Below are 12543 nucleotides of genomic sequence, written 5' to 3'. Positions count from 1 at the left end.
CCAGTCAGATAACTAGGACCACATTCTTCTTTGGCTGGACTCTGAAGTTGACCGTTATTTTTCTTATCCTTGGATTTTTGAAGGTTCTATCCAATAGACCACTTGTATAAAAGGCAATCCTGGAAGAGGGCCATTGTTAAATAAGAAAGGAAAAAAAAAAATCAGAAAGCTTAGGAAATAACGAAAGAACACTGCAGAAACATTTTGCATTGACTACAAATACTTTGTATTGGTTTATTTTTATACGCTTCAACTAATAGAGGATATTAATAAATAAATAAATAAATGATTGGGACACGAGTGCCAAAGACTGAACAAGCAGTAGCTGAACTAGAGTCCCTTGCCTAATAACATATATGATATGTCTACACATTTACTACATGGCCTTCTTTAGATGATCAAGCCGTCGATCCATAATTGTTGACACGGACTTGAGAAATGCGGCTTCACTCGTTCCTGGGAGCTCAGCTTCAATTGCTTCGTGGATGATCTGCTCAATAACAGATTCTTCCTTCACAGTTTTTCTGCACACGATGCTTCCGATGGTAAAGGGAGTCAGTCCTCTCTCCGCTCCTTTCTTTAGAAGCATCGTGGAAATTCGAAAGTTGCGAGCACACTTGGGCGGCAGGTTCCACCCATGAAACTTGAGAAGTTCAATATCCTGTTCAGCGTCTAATGATTTGATGTAGTCAAGAATGTCAGGGGAATAAGGCTGCCGAGCTTGAGGCCAATAAAGCCACTCAAATGTGCAGTCTTCAAACTGCAGTTTGGAACAGGCAAGCTAGATAGTTAAGACTTAGGACACAAATGATAAAGCTTAAAATTTGACTCGTACATTCAGTGAAAACAATGTCATAAACAATTTTGATTATATATGATGAAATGCAATGTAGAAATACAATAGAATCTATGAGGCACGACATGACACTTTTAGACTTCTTGAATTCCCTAAGAGATGAATGATTTCTAAACAAATTGAGCTCTCATTTAAACTAACTTACGATATTCTATAAAACTATCTCAATTAAAATTAGAGCAAAAAATAAAAATAAAAAAAGTGGGGGAGGGTGGGAAGCGAGAAATGAATAATATTCATAGGATTGAATAACATTGCACTACAATTAAGATTTAAGCGTCTAAATGATATGTTAAAGACTTACACTCTCTGGCAAGCAGTAGCCATGATCAATTGGAACAAGCACAATCCGACCACCTTTGCCGTCTTTCTGAACCAATATGTTTCCAGCATGCCTGTCTGCATTTGCCAATCTTATGTCCAATACAGAAATTTTATGTACCTCATCTACAGGGAACGCCCGAGGACCCATATCTTCACAACTTCCATCATTCTTTACAAACATTTGCAGTGACCCAACCTTAACATTTTTGCGATCATATTCATAGCCATCTGGATAATTGAATCCTTTGTGCAAGCACTTGACCATAACCGTGGGGGGGACACCAGCAAATCCCTTTTCACTATTGAAGGTTCGAGGTCCATCCATTGGATGGTCCAAAAGGTATGCTGCAACTTCCCTTAGTGCGCCCCCTCCCACCCTCGTTCCCTTTTTTAAGCCTTCACCATCATATGACAGTGGCAAACCGCGCGGGTTATTCACAGCCATTGGCTCTTCATCAATTGGCTTAAAAACAGAAACATAACTCAGACCAGATGAATCTTGCATAAAGTAAGCTCCTCCTGTTCCATCTGTAGACCGAATAGGCTCATTTCCTCTCTCTAACCCATTACAAGTAGAGTTAATTAGCTCTTTGATAACTAATGAGAGTTCAATCTCAGAACTTATAACTAGAGGTTCCAAAAGGAAATCTCTCTGCAACTGCTTACTCTTTATGATCTTCCCAACTAAACATTTTTTTCCCCATTGATATTCTCTCACTAAATTAGTCCTATTCTCAAGGTAATCTGATGCATCAATAGACACTTCAAAATCCTTTCCAATAGGTTTCGCCCTTACTTTGGCAGGTTTCCTTACCAGCAGGTGAATCATAGCATCATTTATTTTGCAAATATCATGAATGAGTCTCTGATCTTCAAGCTCCTCGCCATCACATATCAGTTCTTGGTCTTTGATATCAATGAGCCCTTTCCCTTTCTTAGCAATTTGCTGCTTCACATAACCAACATTTCTACTCTTCTCAATGTGGAATTCAAACTTCTTCCCGCATACAGTTTTAACAGTAATTGCTTGGAGATCTGAAATCCTAAGCACCAAATGCAGCACATTTCCATCAGAAACTCCATAGTCTCGTACACAAGAATTGTTCCGAGCCAGTTCTCTTCCTTCAAATACCAACTTTTGTTTCTTCACAAAAAAGCCTTTAGAAGCTTGGATTCTCAACTTCACTGAAGCAATGGTGTCGGACTCCATAATTCGCATGGGAATCACAGAACCATTGACAGTGAGGTAAATCACGATTGGTTCACTCGAACCCATATTGTTTTGACTTGTAAGATTAGCAGGATGATTCAAAGGTTCTTCATATTCTGGAGTTAGAGCTACCTTTGCAATGGGCATTGTTAGCCCCCTAAATCTACAAAAACCCAGTGACTAAAACCAATTTGCAATCCTTGAACTCTAGACTACATCAAAAGGTCACTCGCTCCATACTGGGAAACATTTTTAACCATGAAAACCAGTACCCTTGATCGCATAGGAACTTTAGAAAATCTCTAGTTCCTCCTGAAAACTATACTAACAACCTAGAATCTATTAGAATATTCGGCATACTATCAAATTCTAGTTTCCCACGGTACTCCCAATGCCTCTGAAAATAGGTTATCTGAAGATTTGAAATGTTGAAAGAAATCTTCTGACAAGCTCGAATACAAATATCCTACAAAGATCAAGAATTTCTCAGATCAGATATATAACAAGAATGAGTTAAAAAGAAAAAAGGTAAAACTATTATTATTGTCGTTGGTTTGCTTCTTCAAAGAATAGTCTAAAATAATAAACAAAACAAAACAAAAGGAGAAAGAAAACAAAAAAGCAACAATTGCATTTAGCAGCTAAAACTACAAGATTTCAAGGTACATAAGAACAAAATTAAAAGATAACTTCTGTTTTTATCTTTCCAGTCAATTTTAATTCAAAAGAAAATAAGTAAATAAAAGATGCAATGAGGAAATTTCTCAAAATCATTAAAGTTTCCTCATTTATTTTAAATTTTCAATTTTTTTCTCAGAATCCAAACACTATATCGCCAATGTGGATGAACTGTATCAAATTTCTTAGAAAAAGGATAAAAGAAGAAGAATCCTGGATTGTCCCAATCGGAAAATAACTCAATTAACATAAAGCTAACAATTTGCTTTCTTTCTCCTCATCTCTCCGCAACCAAACAAGTTAACAAAATAAAAAAGAAAAGGAAAGAAAAGCGAAGAATATTCTTACCTGGAGAAGCGAACATCCTAAAAGAAATTCCGATGAACGGCAGCGGAAGAAACCTGATATCGCAGTAGTCATTTTCACCGAAGGTTAGATTTCTGCGGTTTTCTTCGAAAATTTTCCCGAGAATCCATATTTTTGCTCCGTAGTTTTTTTTTTTTTTTTTCTCGAGGAAAAAAAAAATGAAGTTGGAGGGAGTAACGAATGCAGGGGTCCGTCTGAAGACGGAGACGATATTCATTTCTGAGGATGATATTTATAGCCTTGGACCGATGACTTGGAAAGAAATATTGAGGTGTCATTAACGGCTTTGGTGCTATTAACGGACGTTATCTTCCATATATATTTTATATTTTAATTATTGTATTAATTTACTTTTTCTATAGTTTTCTTTTTTCAGGAAAAGTTTTCACGTTAACAGTTTTAATTTCTGCCTTAATTAATTTAATGTTAATAATATTATTTATCTCTCTAACTTCGAACATTTGGAACATTGGTCTACGACTTTATTAATTTGCATACATTACAAGTATCTAGAACTTTCTTTTTCTCCCGCTTATGAAGAAAGTTACTTTTAGACCCTTATATAATTTTGGACGGGCGTTAAATCTAACGGCTTTGACAAGTTCCGCGCTCTTCACTCTTCGGCTCCGCAACTTCATGGTGTTATTCAACCGCAACTTAATGGTGTTATTCAAATTTTTAATTTTTTTTTTTCTTGAGGAATAAGATTAACTTATAAACTTGTGTTTCGAGGTTTTAATAAATGGCGAATTCCGAAATTCCACATATAGCAGACCGATAATTTCTTGCCAAGTAAACAAATGAAAATAATATTCATTGAACTGAACTTCAAAATCTTTAGTCGACGTGGATTTTCTTTTGATTATTTTATTGTGATAACAGTAATAAAATAAAGTTAACAATAGCCCTGCGTTTTTACGCCTCGCGGAGGAAAGGGTGGTCCCGTTTAGTTCGTTGATTCGAATTTTTAATTTGAGTTGAGATGTGATTTTATGTGAGAGTTTTTTACTGTAGCAAAAAAGTTAGATGTGACTGTTTGTGAGAGCTTTTTACTGTAGCAAAACTCGAATCAGCAAAATGAACGAAGCGACTTTACTTATTTATTTATTTTTCTGTTTTCTTTATTTTCCTCTAAGAGTTAATGTGGCCTCACTATGTTTAGTCTAAAATAGAGTTATAAATTTGGGTCAAGTCAAGCAGAGCGGCTCAAGGTTCGTCACTCTGGGTAGGACTGAACAGGTCTAAACACTCTTTTTGAAATTTATTTTTCAAAAGATACCTTATAAAGTTTCAGGTTGGCCTTAAGCCTGTCAAGTGTTAGGGTCGGACTCGGCCAACCCTCTCCCCTTTCAGACAGGGCCGGCCAGACTTGAAATTTCCATTTTGGCCGCTAGGCCCGGACCGAGCTCGGCGGTCTAAACTTTCACCTATAAACCAAAGACATTTGTTAATTAGAGAGATGAAAAATTAAGGGCTCGTTTGGTTCATACGTTCAAATTAGTGATTTTTTATTCTGACATTTGAAATTTAAATCTTTTATAAGAAAAAAACACTGTAACATAATCAAAATCATGAATTTAAACGCATAAAACGGCCCTAAACTATCTTACTGATTTGATATAATTCATTAATGAACATGAAGGGTTGGATAGGAGCGATGGAATCTTCTTTTGGTCCAAAAAGTTTCAGTTACCAAACGGTCAATCGATCAAATTTTGTCACAAAAGTCTGAAAGACTTGAGAAAAGTTTTTAGCTACAAAATTGTCTATTTTCTTGGAACCCAATTTTGGTTCTGTAAATCAAATTCATTTGAACATAAATCTATACTCAAAATATGAATCACATTGCAGGGAATTACCAGGGAAAAAAAAAAAGCAAATAAAATTAAATAGTACAGTTTTCTATTTGCCTAAAATATTTTGCTCATGTTTCACAAGAAATTTGCATCCATATGTTTGTTGATAAGCTTTTTTGATGAACCTTTTTCTTTTCTTTTTCAAATCCACGAATTATTCATATTCGAACGGAATCGTAGACTAAAGGGGTTCTAGATTGTGAGAATATTTTTCCATTGATTTATTTTATTACATTATAAACTTATTCCAATCAAAAGAAACGAAACAAAAGTCTAGCGATAAGCCTAAAAATTGAAGAAATAGGCAACAACTCCAATTAAGAGGGGAAAAAAAGAGAGAGGCTCCGCATTGAACTACCTTTTACTGCTGCTATATAACCAAAAGGAACAACATAAAGAACAAGAACAGAAATATTCACAGAAGTTAACTTGAAAATTTTCTTTCTATGAAGTCCCAAATTCTCTTCTCCATGTAAATCCGGTCTCTCTGCCCGCGGGGCATGTGACGTTCGTCCGGGAAAATCAGCAGCTCGTATGGCTTTTCAGCAGCAACGAGAGCATTCACAAGCCTAGCAGTGTGCCGAAAATGGACGTTTTCATCTATCATGCCATGCACAAGCAGCAGACTTCCTGTCATCTTGTGAACGTGGTCCATAACTGATCCAAACTCGTAACTCGCCTGATTCTCCAATGGCAGCCCCATGTACTTCTCGGTGTAGAACGTGTCGTAGCCGTCCCACGAGGTCACAGGCGCGCCTGACACAGCACATCGGAAGACATCCGGAAACCTGGCCAGAGTCATAGCTGAAAGAAAACCACCGTAGCTCCAACCATACAACCCGATTAGGCCTGCTTCCGCTAGACCTTGTTTGATTAGCCACTCTGCTCCAGTCAATTGGTCATCAGCGTCAACTTGACCGAATTTGTGCTTTAGAGAGCCTTCAAACTTCAGTCCTCTTCTAGCAGTTCCTCTGTTGTCTAACTGTATAGAGTAAACTACAAAATGATTAGACAAAGAAACGACAAAAAGGAAAAGCCCATCAAAGGCTAGTACTGTTTACCAGACATCCTGGCCTCCTATGGATTCTTGTAAAAAGCTAAAAGCAGCCTCTCAAAGCAAATGCTAAACAGGCCAACAGTTTAAGATTTTTTTTAAGCTCCTAAAAGCACTTCTCCCGTAAAAGTGCACAAAACTGCTTTCTGTAATTTTAGGGCTTGTTATTTTGAGTGAAAAACTCAAAAAAAGACAACTCGAATTACAATTTTATTCGAGTTTATGTTCTTTTAAGTTTAAACTCGAGTTCAAGTTTCCCCTTCAACTCGAGTTTGAGGCTAAACTTGAGTTTAAGGGCTTGTTCTTTTGAGTGAAAAACTCAAAAAAAGGCAACTCGAGTTACAACTTTATTCGAGTTAATGTTCTTTTAAGTTTGAACTCGAGTTCAAACTCGAATTTGGGACTAAAACTCGAGTTTAAGGGCTTGTTCTTTTGAGTGAAAAACTCAAAAAAAGGCAACTCGAGTTACAACTTTATTCGAGTTAATGTTCTTTTAAGTTTGAACTCGAGTTCAAACTCGAATTTGGGACTAAAACTCGAGTTTAAGGGCTTGTTCTTTTGAGTGAAAAACTCAAAAAAAGGCAACTCGAGTTACAACTTTATTCGAGTTAATGTTCTTTTAAGTTTGAACTCGAGTTCAAACTCGAATTTGGGACTAAAACTCGAGTTTAAGGGCTTGTTCTTTTGAGTGAAAAACTCAAAAAAAGGCAACTCGAGTTACAACTTTATTCGAGTTAATGTTCTTTTAAGTTTGAACTCGAGTTCAAACTCGAATTTGGGACTAAAACTCGAGTTTAAGGGCTTGTTCTTTTGAGTGAAAAACTCAAAAAAAGGCAACTCGAGTTACAACTTTATTCGAGTTAATGTTCTTTTAAGTTTGAACTCGAGTTCAAACTCGAATTTGGGACTAAAACTCGAGTTTAAGGGCTTGTTCTTTTGAGTGAAAAACTCAAAAAAAGGCAACTCGAGTTACAACTTTATTCGAGTTAATGTTCTTTTAAGTTTGAACTCGAGTTCAAACTCGAATTTGGGACTAAAACTCGAGTTTAAGGGCTTGTTCTTTTGAGTGAAAAACTCAAAAAAAGGCAACTCGAGTTACAACTTTATTCGAGTTAATGTTCTTTTAAGTTTGAACTCGAGTTCAAACTCGAATTTGGGACTAAAACTCGAGTTTAAGGGCTTGTTCTTTTGAGTGAAAAACTCAAAAAAAGGCAACTCGAGTTACAACTTTATTCGAGTTAATGTTCTTTTAAGTTTAAACTCGAGTTCAAATTTTCCCTTCAACTCGAGTTCAGGAACTCGAATTCAAATTAATGAACAACATTTTTTTTACTCTTAAAAATACTATAACGTTATCGTTTTAATTCTGATTACGATGATTTTTTTTTATGCATTGACAACGAAAAAACGAATAAAACCTCACCCATATACCCTATTAAAATTTTTCATCAGTATTGAGTTTTTATTAAAATACTATCTTAATACAAATTCAAGTTTTGATTCACTCAGACACAAACTCAAAAAGATTCCTATCTCAAACCATAACTCAAATGTACACAACCAAACACAAACTCAAGTTATAACTTTAACTCAAATTATAACTCAAATTCAACTCAAGAATTATACTCAAGTTAAACTCTAAAAGAACAAGCCCTTAATCTTTTGAGATATCTTATTTTTCTTTAGCTTTTAACTTCTTTCAAAAGCACAACAATCCAAACTTGAGCCAGCGACATCAACTCATTGCGTTGATATTGCACGCAGATAAAGTTAGAACACAAAAATTGGGATCACAGATTGAAGCTATGAATACTAACCTTCCATACTAAGATGCCTTTGCTTCTCAGATATTGCGCTCTCATGTCAACTGTGTTTATCCAAGAATCACATACAAGCTGTACGCATGGCCCACCATAGACACTGATCATAGTTTTATAAGGTGGAGGTCCGAATCTGGTTTCATCGGGCTTATACAAAGCCCCGTATAACGCGGACCCATCATTAGCCTGTACTTGGACTATCTCTGGAGGCTCAAGGTGAAGCTTCTTCAACCTTGGAATTCTAAATGGCTGCTCATAAAGTGGCATTATCACGCTTCCATCTTGCAAGGAGCAAAGCAAAACCTTAGGGGGCGACTCAAGTGAATCATGGAGATCGACAAAATTCCTCATATGATGATCAAGCACAACAACGTGCTTTCCCTTTCTACGAGTCAGCCTCATTGGGGCCTGCAAGGGTTGGTTTCCCTCTGGGAAGAGTTTAGTACAGTAAAGGTTGGATTCCAATGGCCCGTCGTAAGTTCCAGTAAAATAAACTAGCCCCACAGCTTCGTTCACACCGGCGATTTGTTCAACCATCCAGTCTCCTTCGGTGATAGCCCCTAAGGGATTTCCATTCAGGTCATGCAGATAAAGATGTCTAAATCCTGTTCTTTCACTCGCCCAGATGAATCCGCCGGGAAATTTGCCTATTACTCTGTCAAGAGGCGTGAAGCAGTCATGTAAGTTAATCCAAGTGCCATGTTCTTCTTCCAATATAACTCTTCTCTGTCCTGTCTTGATATCGAACTTGAAGAGTTTTTGCTTTGTGTGCAATCTGTTCAAAACTTGGGCAGTTAATATGTTCCCAGGCATCCAATTGACTCTGGCCAAATATTCCTCCTCATTTTCTGGTTGATTTGTTCCTCCACAGAGAAGATCCATCCAAGTAATAGGACCTCCAGCAGAAGAAACTACACCGAGGCGAACTTTGACATTTGAAGCTCCAGAAAATGGATAAGCATGATCTTCCTGCGCATCTGAACCAACGGAACTTTTACCTTGGTGCATAATTCTGAAAAGGGGGACCTCAGAGGAATCAACTTCTGTAAATGCAATGTATTTGCCGTCTAGTGACCACCAGTATCCATTCTTCCTGTCCATCTCCTCCTAATCAATTATTACAAAATGTCATACACAATTCAACTTTAACCGTGCAAGAAATGAAGGAACCATCATTTTATAGTTTTTGGATTTGACTTCTTAATTTTGAAAGCAAAAGAAATGTCCTCTGAGTTTTAAGCTAAAAAACAATGTGATTATACCATGAAATAAATGAATGGGGGTGCTAGAACTCAGAATAATCGTCTCACCTGAGCTATATATTCAGCGATTCCGTGAGTCTGCAAACAAACAGGAAATCAGATTTATATAAGTCGGAAGCCAAAATCTCATAACTTTCTAAATAGACTCTAACATGGTATCAGAGCGGGAGGTCCCGAGTTCAAACTCCCGTAATTGCACTCTTTATCCCCATTTAAAATTATCATGTGTTGAGTCTTTAATATATCTCGAGATTAAATATTCACGTGTTGGGCTTTCCAATTAATTTACCCACACGATTGCCCATTGTCTAGCCCACACGTGAGGGGGAGTGTTAAAGTATAAAAACTATTATTGGCACACCTCCTAACAGCTTAAGCTTTTGGGATGGATTGGTAAACTAACATAGACCATGACACGTAACAAAATTCCTGGATGCAAACCCTAGAGTAAAACTTACCAAGGTATCTCCTGAGGCACCATTTGTTAACTGTTTTGAGTCATTATACAACAGATTAAGAACATGCAGCTCGGAGTCTCTAACATAAGCAAGCATTGTACCATCAGGTGATACATGTGGATCAATGATTGGTGAACTTGGAGTGCTCGGAAGTTTAAGCTCTGGTTTTGAAGAGGAAAGCTCCTGGAAATATATCTGTCCGTAAAGAAAGAAACCAACCATCAGCTAACAGTATACTGGCATACGTTATAGATAAATATAAAGCATAAAGATGCAGCATTTGTTATGTATAAACATAAAGGGGTTGATATAAAAGATAGAAATATCATAGGAAAATGATCTAGTGCATTATAAGGTACAAGAGCTTTCAAAAGATAGAAAAGTTAAAACTAACAGAAAATTAAACTATGTCAAAGCACTGATAATATGTCAAAGCAAAATTAGGTTCATAATCACTGACACTACCTATTCGTACTCTATGTCAAGCAATAATTTCAAGAACTCTATGTGAAAGCAAAATTTTATAGTGATTAAAACTACAAGTACAAATCAATTGCCAGTGGAACTTTGATAGATAATCCATTGGTGCACCCCAAAAATAGTTCATCACCCTAAAAGGAGGGAGAATAAGACTAAAGAGAGTGTAAAAAGCAGTTGAAGATCAAAGGGAGCAATTCGAAAAAAGGGTAACAACTAGGGCCCATTTGGTTCATGCGTTTAAACCCATGATTTTGATTATACTACAATGTTTTCTCTCACAAAAAATTTGAATAAAAAAAGATCTTGCCAATGGGTTCCCTCACAAAATTTGAATTTAGAATCGAAATCACTGACTTGAACCCATGAACCAAACGGGCCCTATTATCACACCATGAATAGCATACAATAATGTAACTCGGTGATTACCCCTGCTGGCAATGGCACCATGATGGTTTTCCTCTTCGAGCTAGTCTTCACCCATTCGTACCGTGTAACTCCCAACCCGCGCTCCCTCAACCTCTCCCTCCTCAACTTCTCCTCTGGCGATATATTACATTCGTCGAGCCCTCCATCAGGGGGACTAAAAAACAATTCTTGCTTGGAAGTTTTGAGATCATAAACAAAAACCTTTCTATTCAAAGTATGATCAGGACTAAACAAATAAGTTATAATGTTATCATCAGGGCTGAAACTGATTGAAGTTGGAACAACGTATCCAGGCAACGGGTATTGCACAATCTCTTCAACGGGGAAAAGAATACAATCGTCGAGAATATTGGAATCTGTGACAGGCATATTGCAAGGAGATGATCTTGAACGCTTCAAATTCTTCTTCTTACTTTTGTCATCATCAAATGCTTGCATTACAAAATCAGATGGCTGGTGTTCCTCGGAAAGCAGCAGATCATGAAACCATAAAGAAGAAGAAGAAGAAAAAAAAAAAGAGCGTAAACAACAGAAATTGGGTAAGGAAACAAATACAAACTAAAAGTCTTTCACTGTACACAAATTAGAAAGAAAAAGAAAGGTTTTCTATTTAGTCACGGACCAAATGTGGCAAAGCTTCAGAAAATCAATAAGAAAGATATGTGTATAATTCAGCAAGGTTGATGCTTGAGTAGTAATATAGCAAAACACAACAGAAACCATAGTAATGGAATAATAACCCAGTATTAAAATTCAATTTTATTTCTCTTTCACTAAATATATAAAAGTCATCCATAAATACATACATCTACATATATATATATATATATATCCACTATTACTGAGCAGTCACAACTGAAACCAAAATTAAAACCTATCTCAAAAACTAAATTAAATTTTCAACGAATTTATCAGCAAACCAAACGGGAAAAAGAACCCAAAACAATATAAATAAATAAATAAATGAATGGATAAATCCCACATAAAATAAACTTACAATTCAATGATTTTCATTCCTAGTTTCAGAAACCAATATAAACAAAAAAATAAAATAAAATAAAATAAGACAATTAAACTGGTTTATTAAATCTAGAACAGCATTTACCTGCTAAGAAACCTCGCGAATCAGTTCTCTTTCAGCACCGTGGGAAGTTATCCACTGGATCCGATCACAGGCTACGAAACTGCACCACAACCACAAAAAGGGAAAAAGGAAATTAAAAGAGAATAAAAGGTGAGTAAATTAATTGTGAATTAATCAAAAGTAATAAGCTTGAAAGGAGAGAAAACAAAAGGAAAAGGTGAAAACTTTTGGATTGAAATGGGACCTGGGAAAGAGGTGAAAACGATCTGCCATGAAACGAAGAAGAAGAAGAAGAGATTGGAAAATTGGATATTATTTTTTCGATGAATTATTGAATGGAAATATGTAATTATTGTTTAGTAATTTATAATTAGTGATAATGAAGAAAAGGAGAATAGATAAACAGATCTATAAGCAAAGTACAGAGAAGAAGGACAATCTTCTCTGTTTATTTTTCCTTCATATAATTGAGTATGTAATTGTCAAATAATTTATAATCTCAATCTTCAATTTCTGCGGTTGTTGAATATAATACAGAAGAATTTTGATAATTGATACGTCTTCTTCACAAAAAGTTGAAAAATAATTTTTTTTTAAAACGAATTTGATAAGCGTTTCTCTCACGCTCCGAGACACCGCGTTGGCTCTTTGCTTTAATTTTGTCATTTA

The 12543-nt window shown here is 36.1% G+C and overlaps 2 protein-coding genes across 4 annotated transcripts; both read right to left on the bottom strand.

Annotated features, from left to right (window-relative positions):
- Nucleotides 1-212: 212 nt before the first annotated feature.
- On the bottom strand, nucleotides 213-3617 carry LOC21390235 (phosphatidylinositol 4-kinase gamma 3). Its single transcript, XM_024168414.1, has 3 exons — nucleotides 3417-3617; nucleotides 1161-2856; nucleotides 213-760 (listed from the first exon to the last, which is right to left on the bottom strand). Exons 2-3 carry the CDS (start codon nucleotides 2535-2537, stop codon nucleotides 377-379), a joined length of 1761 nt encoding a protein of 586 aa, XP_024024182.1. The 5' UTR covers nucleotides 2538-2856; nucleotides 3417-3617; the 3' UTR covers nucleotides 213-376.
- A 2013-nt stretch (nucleotides 3618-5630) lies between these two features.
- Nucleotides 5631-12223, bottom strand: LOC21390234 (dipeptidyl aminopeptidase 4). Of its 3 annotated transcripts, XM_024168399.1 has the most exons (7): nucleotides 12119-12223; nucleotides 11896-11974; nucleotides 10791-11243; nucleotides 9885-10079; nucleotides 9475-9504; nucleotides 8162-9271; nucleotides 5631-6272 (listed from the first exon to the last, which is right to left on the bottom strand). In XM_024168399.1, the coding sequence occupies exons 3-7, from the start codon at nucleotides 11226-11228 to the stop codon at nucleotides 5715-5717; spliced, it is 2331 nt and encodes a 776-aa protein (XP_024024167.1). In that variant the 5' UTR covers nucleotides 11229-11243; nucleotides 11896-11974; nucleotides 12119-12223; the 3' UTR covers nucleotides 5631-5714. The 3 variants fall into 3 exon arrangements, with proteins under 3 accessions (XP_024024167.1, XP_024024170.1, XP_024024169.1); XM_024168402.1 differs by lacking the exons at nucleotides 11896-11974; nucleotides 12119-12223 and adding an exon at nucleotides 11788-11811; XM_024168401.1 differs by lacking the exons at nucleotides 11896-11974; nucleotides 12119-12223 and having other exon boundaries at nucleotides 10791-11385.
- Between the last annotated feature and the right edge of the window lie 320 nt (nucleotides 12224-12543).

This window comes from Morus notabilis, unplaced genomic scaffold, assembly GCF_000414095.1.
Source record: "Morus notabilis unplaced genomic scaffold, ASM41409v2 Scaffold581, whole genome shotgun sequence".
Classification (NCBI taxonomy): Eukaryota; Viridiplantae; Streptophyta; class Magnoliopsida; order Rosales; family Moraceae; genus Morus; species Morus notabilis.
This window is presented reverse-complemented; position numbering and strand designations above follow the sequence as displayed.